Source organism: Petaurus breviceps, unplaced genomic scaffold, assembly GCF_028583685.1.
Source record: "Petaurus breviceps papuanus isolate PSGF00001 unplaced genomic scaffold, PetGlider_PUasm1.0 90865, whole genome shotgun sequence".
NCBI classification, from domain to species: Eukaryota; Metazoa; Chordata; class Mammalia; order Diprotodontia; family Petauridae; genus Petaurus; species Petaurus breviceps.
Window position 1 is genome coordinate 10,376,935 of NW_027187367.1, and position 26,400 is coordinate 10,403,334.

The following is a 26,400-nucleotide window of genomic DNA, read 5'->3' on the forward strand; positions in this document are numbered from 1 at the left end:
CCCAACAATGTATTATAAGAAATTATATTGATGTCTGTTATAATGCTACTTTTGTAAATACTGGATCATACCAAGTTTTTCTTGGGCTTCTTTGCTTGGAGGGTTTTCTGTCAAGGGTCTCTCAACAGGGCTCTCAGTGTCTTCCTGCTTTTCTGGTTGTTTCTGTCCAGGGCTTGACTCTTTTTCCATTTCCTCAATTTCTTGCATTCGTTTCTCCAGTAACTCAGCTTGGCGTTTCTGCTTCTTCTTCAATTTCTTCTTCTTATTCTTGGACATTTTGTCTGCCTGTAGTAAGATTACAGAAAAAAAAATGCTCTAAAGTAATGACTAACCCATTACCAAAGATACAGTTATCTGTTAATTTTCGTATTGATTCTTAATTCTCACTTCACTTTCTCCAACAAGGCATTTCTCAATAAAGCTTCATCATTTACTTTAAAGAATGGTGCCCTGAATATGAGTACAAATCTTGGCCTTTGGAATAGACCAAGCCTTCTGGTTTGTTTGTTTTTTTTGTCTATGACTCATGAAATCAGAGCAACACAAATCACATGTGAAGCAGCAGAAGCAGTCATGCAAGAGAATATTTAGTAAGGACAGAAAATTTTCAATGGTTAGAATACAACCAAACCATTACCCCAGAGAAAAACTTCCATGACCACAGACTAAATATTTAAATACATCATACTCACTGGTTTAGGTTGGGGAGCAGTACTGACTGGAAAAAAAAACAAACAAAAATAAAATCTAAGTATGTACATTGGTATCATGAACAAAAAAAACCCTATGCACTAGAAATGACTATCATGTATTTGTGAAAGAATGGACTGAGTACATGTTTGAAAAAAATCTGTTTAATGTGAATAAAATAAATAGAAACTGCCTATGCATATGTTGCATTTAATTTTTAACTGTATCTAACAATCAAATACTGTATATTACTATTGTTTTTCATGACTTTTCAAAAAAAAAATTTTTTTCCTAGGCTGAGGTAGAGAAAAGAAAGAAATGGAAGGAAGAGAAAGAAAGGAAGAAAGGGAAAAAAGAAAAAAGGAAAAAAACAATAGTCAAGGAAAAATGAAGGTTAGGAAGTCCTCTGACACCATTTATCTGCCAACATAAAATGAGAATAGACAAACACTAAATAAGGCAAACCCTATACTTTAAAAGTACAAAATTCAGGTAGTTTCTCCACTGGACACATTTGTGATCTATGATAAAAGAGTCGCTGATGAAAAGAATTCTAATGATTATTGATCACAAACTACTGGAAAACCCATTGGAGGCAAATGTTCCAAAGAGTATATATATGAACTGGCAGGACTGTACATGTTGCACACATTAGGTGAGTTTAATCAGGAAACAGTATTCTCACTTAGGCAAAAGGTTTGCCAAGTTAAGTCTCCCTTCAATCTAAGGCTAAGAAACAACTTTCAACTTAAATATGAATGAAGTTCGTTGAAATTTATTTATTTTCAACAATCAATAATCATAAACCCCAAGTGCTACACATATTCTCACTAACTTCTTAAGAATGTAAATCATAGTAAGATAAGATGCAAAGCAAGATTTACTGTAACATCAAATCATGAGAATTAAAACATCTTAGAGCAATCATAAGAAATCAGCTTGGGATGAGAACTTTTCAAGGAAATATTTCTACTAAAAATGGCCCCTTGTCCCGTTTCTTTCTTGTAGGGAAAAGTATTTTGGTATAATTTAAATGGGTTTCAGACTGTTCTACATTGTAAAAGGATGGGAAGAAGACTTTTTCCTATACAAAGTAGAATGTTCTATATTGTAAAAGGACAAGAATAAGACTTTGTTATAAACTCTTATTAAAGGCAGATCCAAAAAAGAATTAACCACCTGCAGAGCCAGAAGGTGGAGGGGCTCCAGATCTCTGCCATTCTGTTGCTTCTGCAGCCAGCCTTCGGATATATTGCTCATTTACAGAAAGAAGGATGTTTTCTGGTTTGATGTCAGTGTGGATAATACGGCACTTGGTATGTAAATAATCCAGTCCCTGAAGAACCTGAGATTAAAGAGGAATAGAAGTTTTGTAAATAAAAACATGTGGGTTAAACAGTGGTGCAAGAAATTATTTCCTTGAACATTGTACCATATAATTTTCCAACTACAAAGAATAAAATTAATGGTTTAAAAGAAAAATAAATATTACTGCAGTAATAATGACAAGAACTCTGGAGCAAAGAACTCTTCCATTCTGTTTGGCAATGTATTTCAGGGGTGACAGGGCATATGTGCCAATGTGTGGTAGTTTAAGTTCAAAATCCCACATGTGTTTGTTGCCCTTCATTTCACTTGCACAAATTAGAAGGGTCAACAAATGATACAGATTTAATTCCCACACCTGCCAATGGCTTAAAGTCACAGAATTTTAGACCTTTCATCTTACAAAGGAAGATGAAGTTTGGAGAAGTGAAGGGATTTATTCAAGGTAGCAGAACTAACCAATAACCAAGTCAGGACAAGAACAGGGGTCTTTCTATTTCTTAGTACAACATTCCACAGTAGCCCCTCTTCACAATGCATTCTAATCTTTGGGCATCTTAGTTTTCCATGACTGCAAAAATCTCTATGCAGGATTTTTAAATGGCCAGGATTCTAAACAATTCAACGAATATCCACAATATTCTTTGATCTTCTTAAGAAAGAATGGTACATTCCATCGGTTATAATCCTTCTTTACAACCTGGCTAATGATTAACATGAAGATACTTGTATATCTATATTTGAGCGCATGCTGCCATGATGGGGGGGGGGGAGGATGGTGGTGATTCCTGGCACACTCGGGGAAGAAAATTTGAAACTCAAGGGACTGTGGAACTGAATGATGTAAACTAAAGTAAACAAACAAATTAATTAAAATTTTTTTTAAAAAAGAAATGGTACAAAGTGATTGTTGAAAACTAAAAATAAATAATTTTTTAAAAAAGAATGGTACAGTATACTAAAAAACAATCAAACTCAAAATAACAGCAACAGAAGGTTTTCATCCATTCGTCATTAAAATATGTAACTTTCCTATTAACTGACATACTGTTTTGAGTGAAATGTACTTAGCTTATGTATGTTTTCTGTGTCAAAACAATACATCAGTAAACTTTTTAAAATGTTAGGATGTTTTAGTAATTGTTACAATTATTTAATATACCAACACTTCAGTAAAATATAATGAATATATTCATCATTTTCCATTAAAAAATTAGTATTTTCTGTAAAGGAACACCCTCTAATTTCTAAAAGTAACAACAAAAAAATTTCTTTTTCTCTCATTATTCAAAAGCTATATACATAGGATAAATCTGTAAGGTACCTAATACATTTAGATCTATTTTAAAGTAGACAAATTAGAAACCTGACTCAATAACATGTTTTACAAGTGCTGGCTTTACATGTATAAAGAAAATTAGTTTTGTAATCAAGAGACTTAGGTTCTTCCCTGCTCTGCTGCATACTACCTGCATGCTTTGGGCAAGTAATCTCACATAAAGAAATCATAGCTTCTTAATTTGTAAAAATGTATGGGTATGAATTGGATTAAATCAGGAGTTCTTAGCCCTTTTTTATATCCTAGATTCCCTTCTAAGAATGCTTGTTGCCTACTTTCATAATCGTAAGAAATGCTAAATTCGTGCAAAGTAAGATGTAATTTTTTCATATGCAAGTTCACAGACCAACTGAAATCTCCCTTCCTAGGAGGTCCATGGACCTCAGATGAAGAATCCCTGTTTAGATGATCTTTAAGGTCCTTACCCACTCTGAAATGTTATTATCCTAGAATGTTATAATTAAGTTTTAAAATAAAATTTTGCTATCTTTTGTTTTCTACACCAACCACACTTTCCAATATATCCCTCCCCTATTCCCCTTTGGAAGGTTATTCCTTTTATTAAAGAAGAAAAAAAGTTCAACACAATTAACTAAATTATTAAAAAAAAAATCATAACATTATATGTTGTGCTCCATTCCTATAGTCTCTCACCTTTGCAAATGATATTATCCTAGCATGTTATAATTAAGTTTTAAAATAAAATTTTGCTCTTTTGTTTTCTACATCAACCACACTTTCCAATATATCCCTCCCCTATTCCCCTTTGGAAGGTTATTCCTTTTATTAAAGAAGAAAAAAGTTCAACACAATTAACTAAATTATTAAAAAAATATCATAACATTATATGTTGTGCTCCATTCCTATAGTCTCTTGCCTTTGCAAAGGTAGGTAGGGATGTGCGTGCGTGTGCGTGCGTGTGTGTGTGTGTGTGTGTGTGTTTGGTGGTGGGGGTAGGATGTCTTCTCTTAACTCTTCTTCAATGGTCAACTTTGTATGAGATGATGTAAAATGAACACATTCTCATTACAATATATAAAACTGATCTTGGAAACTGATAGCTCCTTACACCAGAGAAGATGACCATGGCAGAATGACTGAGACCAGAATACATACTTGTTGGATGATTTTTTTGACACATGGAAGTGGAAGTCCCTGATAATTGGACTTGATAATCCACTTGAGCAGGTGATGACCCAAAACTTCAAATACCATACAGATATCTTGTGAGTTGATTAAGGATATAAAAGAGATAGAAAGCATACTAATTACAAAAATGTGGAGGAAAAAATAAAATGCATTTCCATTTAGGCACACAGTACGTGTAATTCAGTAAATGCTTGATTGACTGATACTCTAAAGACTAAATATCAGTCAATGATAAAATTAGTTAGCTAATACTAACGTTATCTAGGCCTCCAAGAAAAATACAATAAACACATGATTAGGCTATTACAGCATACTGTTGATAGGAGTTCAACTCCTCCCTTGACGTCAAACTCAAAATCTAACAGGCTTATGTCTATCTGTGAGCAAACTTTCAAAGGAACTTATGTTCTATATTTACTTTAGCAGCTTATAAAAGAACCTTTAACTTGCTTAATTTAAAATGAAATTATAGTTATAGTTATTTGGAATTCTGAATATTTCTATCATTTTACTTATATCTGCCCTAATTAGTCAAAGAATTCAGCATGATTTTTTTTTAGATGGAGAATTTCCATCTAAAGGCCTTCATAACTCTTCCAAATGCAATTCTCTTGATGCCTCCCTTCCTTACTTACTTAAAAAAAACTACATACAGGGTGACTTCACTATCCAATGAAAGCTTTTTAAGTGAGGTAACTTCTCAAAGAAGCAGTTTTCCCTGGAGGTACTTGATACACTGGGGTATATTTTTCCTCCCATCGTTTCAAACCCCTTCGTTTGTCCATTACCACACTACTCCTCCCATACCCCATTCTCCTACTTTGCCTCAGCTTCTGTCTATCTGTGACTGGGCGCCCTGGGAGAGAAAAGAAAATCACTCCCTCACTGCAGTGAGAGGTGAAAAGAAAACGCTGATATGAGAAACTGAAAAATGGAAAGTTAATAAGATATTCTCTCACTGCAGTAATAGGTGAAAACGCTGATGTGAAATTAAAAAATGGAAAGTTAACAAGATATTTAGTCATCCCTTTTGATCCATTTGTGTCAACTAGTTAGTTGAGTGGAAACGGAAGGGCTTGAATTCAAATCCTTCCTCAGCATTCTTACAAGCTGTGTGATCCTGGGCAAATCACTTAACCTCTATCTGTCTCAATTTCCTCACATATAAAATGGAGATAATAGCACTTGCCTGCCAGGATCATTGTGAGGATCAAATGAAACGATGTTTCATTTATATAAATAATAAACAAAACAACATTTTGCAAACCTTCAAGTGCTATGATCTTAATATTTTGTTGGTGCTTTCAATATCCTCTATATGATGAATAAATATAATTTTACACCTCGGATCCTAACTTTATCCCAAACAATTTCAGTTCTTCATAAATATATATGCTGTAATAATCTTAGTCTTTACTACTCTTTTGCTTAGATGCTGACAGTAGGCAGGAATGTCAATATTAACCTTTAAATACCAATCCTCTCTAAGAACCCTTCCACTTCTAAAATGGTATGATTCTCTGAGCTATAAAACCTAGAGCAATTCAGTTTCTTACTATAAAGGCAAAACTTAATTTGTTTGTAGTAGGGATGCAAACAGCTTACTGTCTTCAGCTAGAATGAAGACATAGAATGTTAAGTGTTCAAATCTAGATGATTGCTCTAACCAAAGCAGAGTTATGGATTCATAGTCAGAAATGATTTACCATCTAGATTCCTTGGAGAGAAGTTTTATACTTGGATATTTGTGCTATAATGTGTAGGTAAAAGAATTACCTAAGTTAAATTTCCTGAAAATGTCTTCCCTCCTGTGTAAATCTTAATGCCTATTTAGCTGAAAGTTTTAACTAAACGATGCAGTTAATGATATGGAAAGATAATGGACAAAAATCCCAAAGACAACAACCTGAAAACCACACCATTTCTCTCCAAACTATACTCTAATACCAAATTCATCACGTGAAAACATAATGTGCAATAGTTTTTTTAATTCACATGCCTTATAAGTGCTCAGAAGTTGATGAAGAGCTTCAGTTTTATTGAAGCTTGGTTTCACAATAAATATGTTGCACCAATACCATTTTTTCTCTGGTCTGAAACTGTTATGATATAGGCAAAATTCATTCCCATAGTAATTTTTTGAAAGGATACGTGTTCCGTTCACTCCTGAAATTTTGAAGTCATCCAAAAGTTGAACAACCATCTCCCTATTTGGATCATTGGGATCTGTATTGCGAACCTGTATGGAGGAAAGATAGTATTTAGTCAAAGGTAGACAAGCAATGCGAGCAATGATTATCTTGATTGATCTACATTTATCTGGCTCCTTTTAAGCACTTAATAATACGATGACAGATATCTAAAGGTATAGGCATAGTTTACCTCTCTGGTATCAGTAATGCTCTGAGCAAGCAGTCAAATTGAGTCCTCAAAGCAGTAGAACTCTTCATAGTTGCACCTATACTAAAAGGTGTTGTCTCATGGTAACATATCAACTAAGTTCAGTCTAAGGGCCATATTAGACTCCCAAGTCTTAAAATAAATAAGAAATTTTACACTCCACACTTAGCATGGGATAATATATTCAATATATACAAGTCTTTCAGACCCATTTTCTTAGATAGGCTTGTTTTATGGGTAAGTATATAGCTTTGACTGGGGAACAGTTAGAAGGGAAGGGAATTCTCACACTAATGTACTTTTCGTAGAGCTGTGAACTGGACCAATCATCCTGGAGAACAATGCCCAAAGAGCTGTAAAACTGTGCATACCCTTTGACCCAGCAATACCACTACTAGGTCTGTACCCAAAGAGATTTTAAAAAGGGAGTGGGGGAAGGCTCTATACGTGCAAAAATACTGACATCAGTTCTTTTTGTGGTGGCAAAAAAATTGAAAATTGAGGGAATACCCATCACTTGGGGAATGGCTGAACAAACTGTGGTATACGATTGTAATGGAATATTATTGTGTTATAAGAAATGACAAGCAGGATGCTTCCACAAAAACCTGGGAAGAGTTACTTGAACTGAACCAAATCTTCGTAGAGAGTAACAGCAATATTATACAATGATCAACTGTAAATGACTTAAGCTATTCTCATTGATACAAATATCCAAGACAATTCTGAAGGACTTATGATGAACAATGCTATCCACCTCCAGAGAAAGAACTAATGGAGCCTGAACATAGATCACAACATACTATGTTTTTTACCTTCTTAATTTTTTCCATTTTTTTTCTTTCACAACATTACTAATATGGAAATATATTTTGCATGACTGCAAATGTATAACCTACATCAAACTGTTTGCCTTCTCAATGGGGAGAGATGAGATGGAAGGGAAGGAGAGAATTTGGTCACTTTTAAAAAACAAATGTTAAAAATTGTTTTTGTGTGTTATCGGCAAACAAAATATTTTTTCCAAAAAAGGAAATTCTATACTTCTTTCCTAAGGATAAGCATGCACATATCATTTCTATATATCCTAAGCATTCTTCATTTTTTCTTTATATAAATAAGTCACTGAAGCCAAACAGTTACCCAATGTGACTCCCATCCACAAGAAACTTTCCAGAGAATACCCTAGATACTATACACTTTGCACTAGTATCACCTTCATAACCAAAAAAGTGGTGAAATACATAACTAAGGAGAGGCTCATTAAATATAAATATAACAGACAGTGGGAAAGACAACATGTTTGAGGTAAAGAAAAATATTTGACTAATCTAGTAGTTTGAGGGAAGAAATGAACATTTGGATGGAGTATAACATATAAATCAAATTTATTTAGAATTTCAAAACATCTTTACAAATACCAACTATTAGAATATTAAATACTAGTGGGTATGCCTTAAAGCTGGAGAAGCTACTTTATGATAAATAAAATTACCCATGTAGTTCATAAGAAGTGAGAAAGCATGAACCCATTTCAAAAAAGGATTAGAGAGATTTATGAAAGACGATTCTATAATGAAGTACTAAGTAAAACTTAGGATTTTTAGGGAAACATAGCTAAATATTTAAGGTCGCCAGATAAAAGCTTAAGTCATATGTAGCACTGGTCTTGTCTGATAATAGCATCTACGTCCTTTATTCTCTTATTTCTCTTTATCTTGTCCTCTTATTCCTTATTAAAATTCTTAAATTTCAAAGTGGATCTCTTGAGATTGTGTTATTTATCAACATAGTATTTCATAAAGTATCTATAGCAAATCTTTTTTGTGGGGACAAAGAAATGGAAACTAACAAAGAAATGGATTCTTGTCAACTGGAAAATGGCTGAATAAATGATAGTATATGAATGGAATAGACTCCTATCATGCTATAGTAAATTAAAGATGGTTTCAAAGAAACATTGGAAGACTTTATATGAACTGATGCAGAGTGAAATAAGGAGAATGATCTATACTATAACAGTAACATTGTAAAAATGCACCTTTTTAAAGACTTCATGATTCCAGAAGACCAATGATAAATAATGCTGCCTACCTCCTGACAGAGAGATGATGGATTAATATTCCAAATGAGAGGCACATTTTTGGACAAGGCCAATGTGGGAATTTATTTTGCACTGGGAGGGAGAAAAAAATGTTCGATAACTGGAAAAAAATTAAATTAAAAATTTCAATATTATAAAAGTCAATCATCAAGTTGAGAGCCAACTGTATAGCACTTTGTTGAATATAAAAAACGTATGACATGGCTCCTCCTCACAAAAGGCTTATAAACTATTGTGAGAGAGAAGATTAACATCCATGAAACAATTATTAAATGATTCAAGACAGCACAAATAGTTGCACAGAAACTTTTCTTTACACTGAGTACTTCCTGTTTAGATAAGACACAAATTCCTGATTTCACAGAACATAATCTAGTAGGGAAATGCTACATATCTACAAATTACTTTAATACAAAAAGAAGTACTATAAGTGTATTAGAGAGGAACAAAGTACTATGTGAGTTTCAAGGTGAAGAAGGGTAGGGATTAGGGAAGGCTTCACATAGACAAAATGGACTTTGAATTCGACTTCAAAGGACTGGTAGGACTTCTATAGATGAGGAGAGAAAGGGAGGAGCTGCCAGGTAAAAATTATAGTGTGTGAAAAAACATAAATGCTTCTGTACAGGGCACATTTGGTGAAAGCAATTATTATGATTTAGATAAATCATACACGAGGCAGTAGGAAATAATATTTTTAGGACAAAGTTGGAGAACTTGAAAAAGTAGAGTAGCTTGAGATTTTAAGGCCCTGAATGAGAAGCTCAACTTAATTTAGGAGGTACTATATGGAAACATTAAAGACTTTTGAATGGAGTAAAATGAGCAGATGGATACATAAGATAAATTTTTGTTGCAGTAGTCAGAGGGATGAATTGTAGGTAGAACTGCCAATGCGGTTATAAAAATTTAAGAGGACCTAGACTAGGAAGGACAGCAGTAGTGGTCAGAGCAAGATGAAGGGTGGCAAAGGAAGTATCAAGGGATAATAACCGACAAGATACAAGGGGTGAGGGAGAATGAGGAGTCAAAGATAACATGAAGGTTTTGCAAATGGAAGACTCTCTGAATGATGGAACCACTAAACAAATAATACTGCCACAAGGAAGAGCAGATTTAGGTATGGAGAGAGCGTGACCAGTTTGGGGCAGGTTTTGGTGAGACTCTCAGTTATAGATGTATAGATGTCCTAGAAATAGTTGAAGATGCATGTCTGGAACTTGAGAGAGAGATCAAGAATGGACCTATATGAAAACTTGGAAGCAAAGTTTCTCATTGACAGAGAAATGAACAGAATGTAATGGAACATTATTGTACCGTAAGAAATTATAAATATAAGGAATTCATAGAAACAAAGAAGACTGATGAAGAGTGAAATAAATAGAATCAGGAAAACAATACAACAAAATGATTACAGTAACCTAAGAAGAAAACAAAGAAGAACATGTTCTTCTGTTCAACTGTAATTATAATGACCAATCTTAGACCCAGAAAAATAGCGAGGAAATGTATTACCTTCCTTTCACTGGAGAGACGGAACACAACAGGCAGGGAATGCTCCATATTGTTAGATTCCACGCTGTGTTGGTATGTTTTAACCTAACTAACTTTTTCTGTTAAAAGGAAAGACTCACTGGAGTTGGAGACAGTTTCTCCAGAAATGACTGTGTAAAAAAACAAAAGGGATCAATAAAACATAATTTAAAATTAAGTAATGGGCAGACACAGAGGTAACCTATTCTCAGGAAAAGAATTATCAAATAAAAGTTATAAAAACCTAGAATAAAGGATAGGAAGAAGAGTTGGGGAAAAAAGGGAAAAAGTTAACAGTGGGAAAAAGGGGGAAAAGGGGCAAGGAAAAAGGAGAGGAAAAGAGAAGAAAGGGGCGGCCAGGTAGCACAGCGAGTAAGAGCACCGGCTCCAGTGTTGAGAAGACCTGGAGATCGAATCCCAGGCTCAGACACTTAGCACCCACCCAGAAACACCTGGCCATGTAACCTTGAGCAAGTTACTTAACCCCGACTGCTTAGGGGCGGCCAGGTGGCTCAGTGAGTAAGAGCACCGGCTCCAGTGTCGGGATGACCTGGATCAAATCCGGGCTCAGATACTCAGCACCACACCCAGAAATGACTGGCCGTGTAACCTTGAGCAAGTTACTTAACCCAGATTGCTTTAAAAAAAAAAAAGAGAGAAGAAGGAAAGGGAGAGAAGGGAAAAAAGGGGGCAAGACTATCATCTCACAATAGCATTGTGAGCATTCTCCTTTATAGTCGTTTCCAGTGAAGAGGTGGATATACTAATTGGCCAGGCCAACCTGTCTGTCTTATCCTTCCTGGTTTCTTCAGCACACTCTCTCTACTATCATATCCTCTGTTTAATTTTCCATCTCTTAACTACAGGTTCCTTTTTCTGCTACTTAACACACCCATGGCACCAACGTGTTTAAAAACAAAAACTGACTAAATCCTGCCATTCCTGATATAATCCTATATACAATGCTCCAAAAGTCTTAGTGCAATTTTAAGCTTTGTTAGCCTACAACTTCATGGAGATTTTTGAGATCTTATCTTCCCTCTCTTTCAAAGCCAATCCTTGAAAAAACCATCAACACAGTATTCCCATTTCCTTTCCTCTCAAGTCTCTTAAACCCTTGAAATTCAGCTTCAAATTTTTTTGTTCAACTGAAACTGCTCCAAGGTTACCACTGATCTCTTAATTGCCAAGTCTAATAGTTCATTCTTGAATCCAGTCTTTTTACCACCTTTACACCATTTCACACTTCTGACCTATTCCCTTTCTCTCTGCTTAGGTTTTTTTCAATACTCTCTGAGATCTCTCCAAACTTGCATTATGTCCAGTGATTGTGGGCATACACAATGTGGGTCTGTCTCTTTTCACTAGGTTCTTACTTGTTTACTTTATCAGCTCCCATGGGTTCAATCACCATCTCTGTAGATGACTGCCAAAGATATGTATCGAGCCAGATACCAGATTACCAGATGCCAGAGATGTGTCTCTTGTCCTGCATTCATACATCTCCCTACTGCTTGGAATGTACTAACTTCTTTTCCACCTCTCAGAATTCCAACCTTCCACACTGAAGTCACATCACACCTCCTCTGTAGCCTTTTATGATTCCTCTAGTTAGTGCACTCTCTCTCTCTTGCACGTGTGCTATCGCTCTCTCTCAAAACTGCCTTGTACTTATTAACCTATGTACTTGCTATATCTACTTGGTAGAAAATATGCTTCATGAATGTAGGTGCTGTCAACTTGTTTCTCCAGAACTAAGGTTGGTGTTTTATCTGTAACAGTCATAAACAGAAAATATTCTTTGAATTTAACCAACTATCAGAGAAACAGAAGGTTGAGTAGTGCTCTCTAAATGTGGACATTAGAGGTATTTGTGGGTACCTAAGGAGAGGAATAAAGGCTGGAATGAGATACAGTACAGTTTGAAACACAGTAATCCAAACTAAACCATAGATCCATTAAAGGTAGGATATGTTTTTTTATATTTGTTGTCAATACCTTTTCCAATAATGCCCACTGAATTACTGGCTTTATATTTTAGAGAAAGGTGATACCAAAGGTGGAAGGCAGAGTAGCTAGGGATTGCTTCATTGAAAGGTAGGACTTGATCTAAGCAGAAATGATGAATAGGATTTGGACAAGCCAAAGGGAGAAAAGTATATCTGTACAGAAACTATAACGTAAGAAAAAGTTGGGAGTGGAGAAGATAATGAAATCCATAACTTAACGGTGAAGAATGATGATAGAGGAAAGAAGACTCAACTAAGGAACCTGGAGACCCTGATCCTAGTTCTGGTTCCAACACTATGTGACTTTGGGGGCTCAATTTTATCATCTATAAAATCGAAGGTTTTATCTGATGATCACCAAATCCTGAGGATACCAAAAAGTTTTCACTGAAAATAGTATTAAACCACATCAAGACAACCAAACCAGTATGAAACTTTTCCCTCTTTGGGTCTAGGCTTTTATAACAGCTACTCAGTTATTTTGGTTTCCAAAATAAGTGCCTATGTATGTAAATAAAGGCATAAGCATGCTAAAAGTGACCCTTCAACTTTTTAAAAATCTTGGGAAGTGGGACCACTTAAATTTTTTCAGCATATTTAAGGTCTGAGTAAATTTTAATTTGTCCCAGGAATATTTTGGGTGCTACCCTGGTAAACGGATTCTTAAAAATCAAAATGTTTACATTACTGAATTCTTAAGTGATCTGCTTGCCTACAGTGAATTTTAGTGGCAGCTGTTTGAGAATCTATTCTCAGGAAAAGAATTATCAAACAAATAAGAGTTATAAAAACCTAGGATAAAGGACAGGAAGAAGAGTTGGGTAATCTAAAATTCATTTAGTTCAAGGAATCAATAGTGTGACATGGAAACCAAACAGGCCAAAATGATCTCAGGTTGCACTGAAAGGCACGGAGTCCAGGATTAGGAAGTTATTATTATGCTGTGCTCTACCTTGGCCAAATCACATCTTGAATACTATGTTCAGTTCTGGGTGCCACATTTTGGGAAGGACACTGGCAATCTGAAGGCCATCCAGGAAGAGGAACCTGGAAAAGTACAGAGACTGGAAAGACCATACCATATAAACAATGAATGAACTGGGGGTGTTCTTAAAGAGATGAGTTGAGGGAAGGGGAAGAACTATAGTATATCAAACTAATGAAAAGGCTGTTACTTCAAAGGTTTATTATACTTGTTTTGTACAGCCCAATGGCATAATTAGAAGCAACAAGTTGATACTGTAAAGAGGTAGATTTTAGCTCAATTTAAGACAAAACTTCCTAATAATTAGAGCAGTACAAAGTAGACCAGGCTGAACAAAGAGGTAGCAGAGTTCCCCATACTTTACAAAGGGTAAATGACCATTTGTCTAAGATGTTGTAGAAGCTTTTCTGTTTGGATTACGGTTAGACCACATGGTCTCAGATATCCTTTTACAACTCAGATTCTGTAAACAAGGATCACAGGCATAATTTCAAGCAATAGGTCAGGAAGTCATGTTAACCAGACACAAAGTTATTCTAATTCTGTTAATTCAATTAATCTTAAATGTAAAAAGTTAATTGGTATTTCTAAGGTTTCAAGACATGCTACATTTATATATATTGCCCACTTCAGTAAAGTTCTCTGAACTCCCTTCTCTCTTACTTGATAGTTACACAAATTCAATAAAGAATAATTTTTAAAAGAGGTGGAGTCTGGGCAGCTAGGTGGCACAGTGAATAGAGCACTGGCCCTGGAGTCAGGAGGACCAGAGTTCAAATCCGGCCTGAGACACTTAACACAAAAAATAGCCGTGTGACCTCGGGCAAGTCACTTAACCCCAACTGCCCTCAAAAAAAAAAAAAAGAAAATTAGGGGTGGGGTTGACAGAAGGAAGGGCAAAGATTGGGTGAGACATTCCTCAGTTGAAAAATGATCAAAGAGTCTAGGCTTTAGGGGGCGGAGCCAAGATGGCAGAGTAGAAGCACGACCTTCCTGCTGCTCTGGCTTCCAACCTCCCTAATCCATGTAAAAAGGGGACTCTAAACAAACTTTGGAGCTGCAGAACCCACAAAATGACACAGAGAAGCTAACCTCCCGCTGAGGACAGCCCGGCAGGCGGGCAGAAATCCAGCACAGCACTCTGGGAGCCGAGCCTACCCCCAGGCTGAGGCTTTAGCCCCAGGGTGGGGCTGACCAGCTGCCATCCAGAGGGACTCCACAGATCAGCAGCACCTGTGGCTGTTTCCAGATTTATCAACACATAGATGCAAAGGACAAAGTGAGAGGTCAGTGTAGTCTGGACTTTGGGACCAGTAAATGGGAGTGCGTGGCTTTTACCCCCAGGGCGAGAAACCGCTGAGACACCTGGCACAGCCAGCCAGCACCATGTGGTAGCTTCAGCTTCTGGCCTGCAGAGTGTAGGGGGACCAAGCACCAGTCTGAGGGGTAATCGCTCTTGCTTTAACCTGCTTGGATCTGGATTGCGGTCTAGGGTGGAGGTCCTGGGGCGTGTGTCCAGCTTGCCAGAGCGTGTGGAGACCTCAGAGAGGGCACCCATCTAATACCTCCGGCAGCTGAGAAAACCCCAGCGTTTGGGACGAAAACTCCCCTGTCTGGTGGCAGAGTCCTACTGTGGCAAAAAGCCCAAAAGTCAAATCATTGAGTGGCAAAATGAGCAGGCAAAGGAAACAAAGCAGACAGAAGATTCCAACATTACACTCCTATTTTGGGGACAAGAAGGAGCAAGGCATGGAACAGGAGGAAATCAGTGAAGTCAGAACTCCCGCACCAAAAGCTTCAAAGGAAAATACGAGCTGGTTACAGGCCATAGAGGACCTTAAGAAGCAGATAAGAGAAGTGGAGGAAAAATTGGGAAGAGAAATGAGAACGATGCAAGAAAATTATGAAATGAGAGTCAACAGCCTGACTGAAGAAAATAATACCTTAAAAAACAGACTGACTCAAATGGCAAAGGAGGCTCAAAAAGGCAATGAGGAGAAGAATGCCTTAAAAAGTCGAATTTGCCAGATGGAAAAAGAATCTCAAAAGCTCACTGAGGAGAATCATTGCTTCAGAATTAGATTGGAGCAAATGGAAGCTAATGACTTTATGAGAAATCAAGATGCTGTTAAACAGATTCAAACAAATGAAAGAATAGAAGGCAATGTGAAATATCTCATGGGAAAAACCACTGACCTGGAAAATAGATCCAGGAGAGATAATTTAAAAATTATTGGACTGCCTGAGAGCCATGACCAAAGTAAGAGCATGGAAAGCATCCTCCAGGAAGTTCTCAAAGAAAACTGCCCTGATGTTTTAGAACGAGAGGGCAAAACAGAGGTTGAAAGAATCCACTGATCACCTCCTGAAAAAGATCCCAAAAAGAAAACTCCTAGGAATATTATAGCCAGGTTCCAGAATTCCCAGATTAAGGGAAGAATATTACAAGCAGCCAGGAAGAAACAATTTGAATATTGTGGAAACACAATCAGGATAACCCAGGATCTGGCAGCTTCTACACTGAGGGATTGAAGGGCTTGGAATGTGATATTCTGGAGGTCAAGGGAGCTGGGATTAAAACCAAGAGTCACCTACCCAGCAAAACTGAGTATCATGTTTCAGGGGAAAATATGGTCATTCAGTGGAATACAGGACTTTCAAGCATTCTTGCTGAAAAAACCAGAGCTGAATAGAAAATTTGACATTCAGATACAAGAAACAAGAGAAGCATGAGAAGGTAAACAGGGAAAAGAAATCATAAGCAACTTATCAAGGTTGAACTATTAACATTCCTACATGGAAAAACAATAATTGTAACTTATGAAACTTTTCTCAGTAGTTGAAGGGATTATATATATGTCTTTATATGAGGGTATGCGGGCATATGAATACATATGTGAATGTGTGTATACACGCTTACAGGTATACATAGATAAAGGGTACGGGACCAATTTAACAGGAAGGGATGATACTTAAAATGTGAAATTAAGAGGTGAGAGGAATATGAGAGGAGATGGGGAGAGACAGATTGGGGCAAACTATCTCGTACAGAAGAGGCAAGGGAAAATGGTTACAATGGAGGGGAAGAATAGGAAGGCAAAAGGGAATGGGTCAACCTTATTCCTATTGAATCTGGCTTGAGGAGGGAGGGAAATACACACTAAATAGGGGATCTTACCCTCCAGGAGAATAGGGGGGGAAGGGGATGAGAGGGGGGATGATGGAAGGGAGGGCAGGCTGTGGGGGGGAGGGAAGTTGGAAGCACCCACTTTTGAAAAGGGACAGGATCAAAGTAGAGAATAGAACAAGTGGGAGGTGGGATAGGAGGAAGGGAAATATAGTCAGTCTTTTACAATATATCTACTATGTTATTGTTTTGTATTAGCCACACATGTACAACCTATACTGAACTGCTTGTCTCCCCAGTGGGGGTGGGTGGCAGGGGGGGGAAGGGAATGAATCTGGAATTGAAAGTTTTAAAATCAAATATTCAAAAATATATATGTGTGTGTGTGTGTATATATATGTACATATATATACATACTATTATTAATACCATCTTACATGTAATTAAGAAATAAGATATACAGGCACTGAGGCATAGAGATCCACTGGAAAAGTAGAAACGGGTATGGGAGAAAATATGGGAGACAGCAGATCAGAGGTGGGGATATCCTGTGGGACTGCTGTTTTGGGGGGATGGGAGGGGGAAAAACGGGGAGAAAATTTGTAATTCAAAATCTGGCGGAAACGAGTGATGTAAATCAGAAGTTAATAAAGCATTTAAAAAAAGAAAAATGATCAAAAAATAGAAAATTTTCAGATGAAATGATCAAAGCTATCTACAGCCATATGAAAAAATGCTCTAACACTACAGATTGGAGAAATGCAAATTAAAACAATTCTGAAGTACCACTTCATAAATATTAGATTGGCTAACAGGACAGAAAAGGAAAATAGCAAATGTTAAAGGGGATGTGGGAAAAATGAGTCTTTAATGCACTGCTGGTGGTGTTGTGAACTGATTCAAACACTCTGTGGAGCCACTTGGAACTATGCCCAAAAGGTCATAAAATCCTGCATACCCTTTGACCTAACAATACCACTACTAGGTCTGTATCCAGAGATTTAAAAAAAAAAAAAAGGAAAAGGACCTATATGTACAAAAATATCGATAGCAACTCTTTTCTTCTTTTCCTTCTGAGACAAAGAATTAGAAATTGAGGAGATGCCCATCAACTGGGAAATGGGTGAACAAATTGTGGTATGTGACTGTGATGGAATAATAGTGTGCTATGAGAAATGATAAGCAGGATGCTTTCAGAAAAAGACATAAGCTAATGCAAAGTAAAATTTACTGTGTACAAAGTAACAGCGATATTGTAAGATGATCAGCTATGAATGACTTAGCTATTCTTAGCAATACAACGATCCAAGACTTACGATGAAAAAATGCTATCCATTCCCAGAGAAAGAACTGATGGTATCTGAATAGAGATTGAAGCATACTTTTTGACTTTACTTTTCTTGAGGTTTTATTTTTGGTCTGTTTTCTTTCACAACATGAATAATAAGGAAATGTTCTACATGACAACACATATTTAACCTATATCAAATTGCTTGCCTTCTCAACAAGTGGGAGTAAGGAGGGAAAAAGGGAGAGAATATGGAACTCAAAGTTTTAAAAATGAATCTTAAAAATTATTTTTATGTGTAACAGGAAAAATAAAATACTAAATGCATTTTTAAAAAAAGAATAATTACAGAAAGTTTACAGATCATAAATTTAGAACCAATACTGAGGCCCGGGGAAGTGATTTTGCTCAAAGTCAAACAGGTAGGTAGAAGAGGTCCTCTGATTCCCAATCCAGACCACTAAGGTTTCAAACACAGAATATATGTAGGTATTCCTTTTCTTACAGGATAGCTGCAGAGCTAAAGGAAATCATAGTATTGCTTAGTAGTATTACAGCATAAGAAGCTAGTGGAGATCACCTTCCATAAAATATCTTCCCCACTGGTTTGTAAAAGTTTCCTAGAATTCCACCCTTAGCATTCCTGCCACTTGTACCCCCACACCCTACCATCTCACTTTTACTTTCTATAAAACGGCACCTGTAATAGCACAAATACATTAGTTTTGTCAGACAAGAGGGAGGGATAATCCATGCGTAGGATTTCTCTTTAGACACACTTCTCCAACTTCACCCTTTACCTAGGACTAGTTCTAAGAAACCAAAATAGAGCTTTAATTCATATTAAGGGTTTATTTCACTTTCTTACAAAAGTTCAATATCTAGTTTTTGCAGGGCTTGGCACTGGAGATACAATGTTAATTAGCAACCAACAGATGCTGCATTAAAAGGTACAGGATACCACTTATATACAAGCAATACTATAGGTTAGAATGTGGTACATGAACAAGAGATGATCGCTGAGTAGGATGAATGATTAGAAGAAGCTGGGGTCCAGACAGAAGAATTTATGCATTTATCAAGCAGGTAACACCTGACTTTGGACTTGAAGACTAAGACTTTAAATAAACACAGATATTAAAAAAAAAATGCTCCACGCATAAGAGATTGTCCGCACAAACACAGTGAAGCTAGAAAGAGACGACATAGTAAGACCAAGAAAAGGGTAGTCATCTGGCTGAAATGTAAAAGAAGATAAATGAACAGAGACCATGTAAGAGAGAATAGGTTTTCTAAGTTAAAATTAGGGTGACATACTCAGAGGTGACTTATGTAAAATGTTAAATTAAAACATTTTCTGTGTAAAAGATTTTAAATTATAAATAAATTTAGAAATAAAATTTTATATCTTTCAAGGTTTTATATTAAATTTATTAGGTGAAGTACCAAATGTTAGCTATCTCTTTAACCATGGTATCCAAGGAAAACATTTGCTGAAGTACTAGAATCTCAATAATATATCAAAGACAAGAAAGGTCCCATACATACCAAAATACATAGTACCACTTTTTGTAGTAGTGAAGAACTATAAACTTCTTCACTCAATTAGGAAATGGTTAAAACAGATTGTAGTACAAGAAAAGTAATCTAATATTACCATTCTGTAAGAAAATATGAACAAAGAATTCAGGAGCATGAGAAGACTTATATGAATTGATATAAAGTAAATTAAGAGCCAGTAAAATATTAAAGATTTCAACAACTTAAGTGAAAATAAAAAGAAATGATGTTGTATAATGGTAATGACTAAGATTAGTTTTGAAGAGGGAAAAAATGTCCCCATTTCTTCCTTCTTTGCAGAAGTAGGGAACTGTCAGACTGGGGTGGTGTGCAGATCAGTTTTCCTGAACCGTTTTTTCCCCTCTTTTTATTCTTTGTTACAAAGAAAGGTTCTTTAGGTAGTGACAAAGGAAGAAATACATTGCTAAGTTATGGTGAAATGAAAGCAAGAAATGTCAATAAAAATTATACTTTAAAAAAAGGTACTATGGGGGGCGGCTAGGTGGCACAGTGAGTAAAGCACCAGCCTTGGAGTTGGGATGATCTGAGTTTGGTTCCGGCCTCAGACAATTAACACACACACACACATACACACAAAACTAGCCATGTAACCTTGGGCAAGTTACTTAACCCCAATTGCCCTCCAAAAGGCAAAAAAAAAAAAAGTAATATGGCAATAGGAAGCCAAGAAGCAAATTATAATATCTTTCATATACTGTATACACTGAACATGCTGATTTATTTGCTTTTACTTGTTTAGCTAGGTTGAGATCTAAACACTGAAAACAGTTCACCTTGGCAAACACATGCACATTAATACTCACTGATTTGAGCAGTCTGATTTCATCCAGGGCTGTTTCAGTGTAATGTTCAGCACTCTTCACTACTTTCATTGCCACAAATTTCTTCCCCCTAGGGAAGAGACAGAGCTAGTTAATCCTAAAATGGGACAACACCATGTTAGAATTGGTAGAAGGAAGTTAAGAGGAGGACTTTATAAAAGATCACTATAAATACAGATCTGGATTTCCCTCTGTAATCAAATACTTTCTATCTGAGGTAACTAATACACACCCTGGGGATACAAGTCAGTTTTTATTTACATCTAGTCCTCATGGCTTTGTTTCTTCATTTAGATTTTCTCCATACACTGACTTCCACATTCCTTATGTCTCCCTTCACCCTGAACACAGCTACTACAATAAAAAGAGGTGGATTGGGGTGGCCAGTTGGTGCAGTGAACAGAGCACTGGCCCTGGAGTCAGGAGGACCTGAGTTCAAATCCAGCCTCAGACACTTAACTAGCTGTGTGACCTTGAGCAAGTCACTTAACCTCAATTGCCCTGCCTTTCCCCCCTCCAAAAAGTGGAAAAAAAAAAGTAGACCCAAAGCAGGCTGTAGTATCAAATGGCAAAACACTATGAGCTCTGATACCTTCCTTACCTATATGTAAACACAATGATAAAGTTGCATCCAGTTACATATAGAAAATATTACCACTGTAACTTTATATCATGACAATCATCATATAACACTTATTTCTATCGTTAAAATTGTGACACCTAGGGTTGGCCAGGTAGCACAGCGAGTAAGAGCACCAGCTCCAGTGTCGGGCTGACCTGGGGATCAATCTGGGCTCAGACACTTAGCATCCACCCAGAAACACCTGGCCGTGTAACCTTGAGCAAGTTACTTAACCCCAATTGCTTAGGGTCGGCTAGCTGGCTCAGCAAGTAAGAGCACCGGCTCCAGTGTCGGGATGACCTGGGGATCAAATCCGGACTCAGATACTTAGCACTGCACCCAGAAAGAACTCAAGCCATGTAACCTTGAGCAAGTTACTTAACCCTGATTGCTTAAAAAAATAAAAACTGTGACACCTAGGGACTATCATTTAATAATTTTTAAAAATTCTAAAAAACTCAAGCCAAACCAAAAGCAAACAAAAAACCACACACACTAAAAATAAATAAAAATAGGGGAACAAGTGTGCTCACTGATAATCTGAATATCTGTATGCCAATTTTTAGAGTCTCACTGTTTAACACCGTCAATACTTTTCAGGAGAAAGTTTAACTTACACAGCCAAGCAACTCTATCCTAGAGAAAAATTGGAAGAGGATATACTAAAACAGAGAATTTTCTTTTCTACTTCTCTTGTTTCGGATTCCTGGTACATTTAAAAAGTAATGAGCCTCAAATTAGGAGTGTTAGAGGGAAAGAATTTTTAAAATTAATTTACATAGCAAATTATACATTTCATGTTTCAAGAGGTCAAAATACATCACGGCTCTTTTTTCAATTACCTCTTGTCTCTGAGGTTACTATAATTCCCATTTTATAGGAAAGAAGCAGTGGTTATTTGCCCAAAGGCATAAATAAAGTTCACCAAAAGCAGATGTTAAGAATGAGAACCCAGTGTTTTGTCCAGAACAAAAAAACAACAAGAAAAATCAAGACAATTGACTAAACTGACTCCTAAAACTTACTGAATGTCCCATGATAACCATACTGTTGAAAAATGTCCCCAACCCAGTTTTCGGATCACATGGTATCTGCCATTGAACAGGTCTCCGATTTTCACAAGATGATAACCTCCTGGAAGAAACGAGGGTGAGGAATGGAGAGGGGAGAAAAGTCAACCTCCTTCCAGTTTATAGATTTTAATTCAAAAAGGATAAAGCTTATTCTCTGCAATACTCAGAAAAAGAAATTTAGACCCATTCCCTTCCCTCCAATTAGTTGTCTACTTTCAGAAGATAAGTTTCATTAGGATGAAATAATAATCTTCTTCAATGTATTTCTATTAACACACACATACACTTAAACAGATGAAATCCTTGACAAGCTAACTGGTAAGCTACAAATGATAATAAAGAAATGTTTTAAAGTTTCAGGAATGCATTTTATGGGAGAATAGGATAGTTGTCCTCAAACTAAAGTCATCCATAAAAGACTGGTTTTATAGATCTAGGATCTATCAAAGGGTAAATATTGATCTCTTAATGCACTGTAAATGGAACTGTGAACTGGCCCAACTGTTCTGAGAAAGCAATTTGGCATGCCACCCAAAAACTATTAAACTGTGAATACCCTACGATCCATGAAGGTACATATTTATAATGGACTTTGAGGTTTTTTGTCTTCTTAATGGGGGAGGGGAGAAGGTGTTTAGGGGTGGGAAGAGAATTCAGAACTGAAAACAAAATAAAACTGAATTTAAAAAAATTTTTAATACTATATCTCAAACACTGATACTTTTCATTAATAACCCCTTATTGAGTTAAACCTAAAGTTCTATTCTGGCATCTAATCTTAGGGAGAGGTGAACATGGTCCCGAAGGTTGTAGCCCAGGAAGACATATGCTTCAACAGTTTCTACCAAGCTGAAAAGACTTTAAAAGTAAGGACATAGTAGATTGTGTCTGTTGTCTAAAGACTAGCCTCAAGTGTAGAAAGACTCATCACAGGAATGACCATCAATGATGATTTCTTTTGGCCACAGCAGTTCATGATACCTATTAAGATGTGAGTACTCACATTGATGAAATTGATCTTTCAAGTACTTAAATATAGATCTATTAGACAAATACATACATACATGTATCTTCTGGCTATAGACAAAAAGAAGCAAGTATTTTAATTTCCTGGTGATGCTATATGGTTCTGAATCACAGAACATCATGACTTTGGAAAAATCAAAATTACAATAAAAGCAAGGGACAGAAGGAAAGATGAGTGGGAAAACAAGTAGGTAGCAAGAGTGTGTGTGAGAGAGAGAGAAAGAGAGACAGAGAGGTAGGTGTGCTGGTCATATACTGAACATGAGAAAATAGATTTATAGCTCATTCCAAGAACCAGAGAAGGTCTGAGTGGTTTGGGTGGATTTTCTATGAAGGATGTATGGAGGAAAGACATGGACAAGAATGTTATAGGTTGAAAAGAACCATAATGGGTTTTGACTTGTATCAGTGGAGGCAATACCTACATCAGTGAAACCACAAAGACAAAAGTTTGAATTAGCAAAACTATTAACAAATTCAGCTTCTTGTGTCTGAGAAATGGAAATAGAAGCAATCTGTTTGAAAAGCATGAAAATTGAATCAAACAGGTACAGTGCCTGCCTCCTTATATAAAAGGTCTTACCTTTACAATAATCATTAGGATCTTCTTGTTCATCATCATCTGACCCTAGGATTTCTTCCTCTTGTTCTGGGAGGTCATTCTCAGAATGGGAGACAGGGCCTCTGTGCTGAGTTTCTGGTCTAACAAAGAACAAACCATTTCCAAGTTCAATTCCATTTGAAGGTAGAAGTAGAAGATTACTATTTATCCAAGAAAACTTTTATCTCCTTTTCTCTAAGTTTTATCAGATAATAAGGCAATAAAGGAAGTACATTCTCTGAAGACTAGTGAAACTCTTAAATAGAGAGCATTTTATTTTCTGCATGAATAGTACCAGTATAATGGTAATCTTTGAAAAATACAAAGAGGGGGGTGGCTAGGTAGTGCAGTGAATAGAGCACCGGCCCTGAAGTCAGGAGGACCTGAGTTCAAATCCGGTCTCAGACACTTAACACTTACTAGCCCTGTGACCTTGGGCAAGTCGCTTAATCCCAATTGCCCGCCAAAAAGAAAAATACAAAGACAGCTACATCCAATTGGAGTAGGTGGTGACCTAACACACGATGCCACCATTTGGATAGGAATAGCATTTTCTTCAGTTATAAAACAAACTCCATTTATAGAATTTCAATGCTATTATTATAATTTTAGTGACCAGACAACAGTACCACACTATAGCCTGTAAAACCTATGCACTATATTTTTACTTCTTTAGGCAGAGGCCAAATTTAGCACTTGATTCAATCTCAGGTTATGAAGATTAATTTCAAGGATATTACTGTCCCAGACCGATTATAATTACCTTAGTAAGAAAGAGCTACTCTATTAGAGATTTCTGATTATATGCAGGAGCGGACAAATCTAAAGTCTAAATATAATACTAAAGAGATAAAAAAGCATACAATCTATAATATTATTTCTATAACATCAGAAACTATTTTATGTAGGGGCAGAAAGTGATAGTGCAGTAATAAAACATTCAATTTGGTTGGCTTTTTGTCTGGTGCTGTGATTTCACTGCTGAAGAAAACTTTCTATCAGCAGCTGCCCTGTAGGAGTTACTTAAGGGCAATAGGAATTTAAATGATTTTCCTACAGTCATACAGCCCCGCAGGAGTCTTGAACACAGGTCTTTACTCTGAGGCCAATTCTTTATCCACTACAGCATAATGACTCTCTCCATTCTAAAGATTTAAAAAAATGTTTGTGTTAAATTAAGTGATTACGATGGTCTCTAAGGGCCCTTTCAACTCTAAATGAGAAGAACTTAATTGTATAAATTAATGTTAAAGGGAGAAGATACTTTCTGTCTTCAAGAAGTAAATAATCTACTTTATTATGTTACATGACAAGAATTCCAAAACACATCAAATAAAAAACGTACATATACAAATTAAATACTGGGGGTGGGGGAAGGAGAGAACAATAAAAAGTCATCAGAAGCATCAATCAATTATAATCAGGAAAGGTTCCTTATAGAAGGAAAATTTCAAGAGGTCAATTCTTTCAAGGGATATGTGGGAGTAAGGTTGAGAGGAATAGGAGGAAATAGGGCATTACCATAAAGAGGGAATGGGATCAAAATAGTTACAGAGTCTAGATTTTCCAAGTTTTATCAGAGAGTTAACAAGTAACCCTGGTTGGATAAATGGAGCTGAACTGAGAATATAGGAGATGAAGTTGGAGAGGTACAAAGTAGTTAAGACTAATTATGAGCTTTGAATACCAGGCGAAGGAGTTAATGTGATAGAAAATATGAGAAAAAAAAAAGCTTTTTTAAAGCAAGGAAATTAGATATCACAAAAGAAGTAGAATAACTTGATAACAAATGATTTTGGTAGAAGCCATTATGGGGACGTCCCCAAAGCCTCATTAAATATATCCCCACAATTTCTTGGCTTCATTTCACTCCAATCCTGTTCTCATCTGCTGTGGTATTCAATTTCTGTATTCCAGCATCCCAGCACCCAGTACCAGAAGTTTCTAATGGACTGCAAAGTGAAGGCATTGAATGGGACAGCAGCACATTCCTTATGATTGTCCCTCAAAACTATTTCACCAAAGAATTAGGAAGAGTGGAGGGAAAGTGACAGTGACCTTGTGGAACATGAGATATTCCCAATTTGGAGTGGGGAGTTGTTAAGGACTTTATCCTAAAACACTGGGTGTAGAACATGACACGGAATCTCAGATCTTTCAGCTACAGCCATAAGCCACCTTTCCCATTTATATTTACCTTCAACTGTCACAAAACCAAGTAGGTTGCTCAAACTTTCCCCTTTTCTCCTTTTACCATATCACAACAAGCAAGAATATGTTAACCAATGTCTTAAAGTATCTGTTTTAAATAAAAGACTTTTTGCTAACAGATACAGTAACTCTTCTAGGTAGAAATGGAAAAGTTTTTTTAAAAAGATCATTTAAATAGTTATTATACAAATAATACGCCTTCTTAAAATTAAGCTTCTGGCCACTGTGGGTGAAATGGTTCCTTTTCATACAATACCTACTATAATCCTGCACAAGATTCCTGCATTTGCCTCTCAAAGAAGTTACCAGAAATATTCAACAAGGCCACACATACAATGCAAACACCTACAATCTTTCCTCTAAATGGAATAAACTTGTTGTGTTATTTATTACATGTCATCTACCAGATCTACTCACGAAACATCAAGAAGTCCAAGGAAGTACAGTAGGTCAAAAAACAACAAAAACGAAAGCAAAAAAATCCCCAAACAAACCAAAACCAATACCCCAGCAAA

General features: G+C 36.4%; 1 protein-coding gene across 5 annotated transcripts in view; it reads right to left on the reverse strand.

The window, feature by feature from the left end:
- Positions 1-26,400, reverse strand: part of SRPK1 (SRSF protein kinase 1) — an 81,217-nt gene that overhangs the window by 24,291 nt on the left and 30,526 nt on the right. For all 5 annotated transcript variants that reach the window (XR_011165515.1, XM_069073533.1, XM_069073531.1 and 2 more), the window contains exons 3-10: positions 23,657-23,775; positions 22,000-22,108; positions 20,335-20,422; positions 6,656-6,743; positions 4,472-4,578; positions 1,870-2,035; positions 693-718; positions 72-285 (exon numbers count right to left, since the gene is read on the reverse strand). Coding sequence is in view for 4 of the 5 variants with exons in the window: in XM_069073533.1 (XP_068929634.1) it covers positions 72-285; positions 693-718; positions 1,870-2,035; positions 4,472-4,578; positions 6,656-6,743; positions 20,335-20,422; positions 22,000-22,108; positions 23,657-23,775 (917 nt within the window). In the remaining variant the exon portion in view is untranslated. The remainder of the gene's footprint in view (positions 1-71; positions 286-692; positions 719-1,869; positions 2,036-4,471; positions 4,579-6,655; positions 6,744-20,334; positions 20,423-21,999; positions 22,109-23,656; positions 23,776-26,400) is intronic.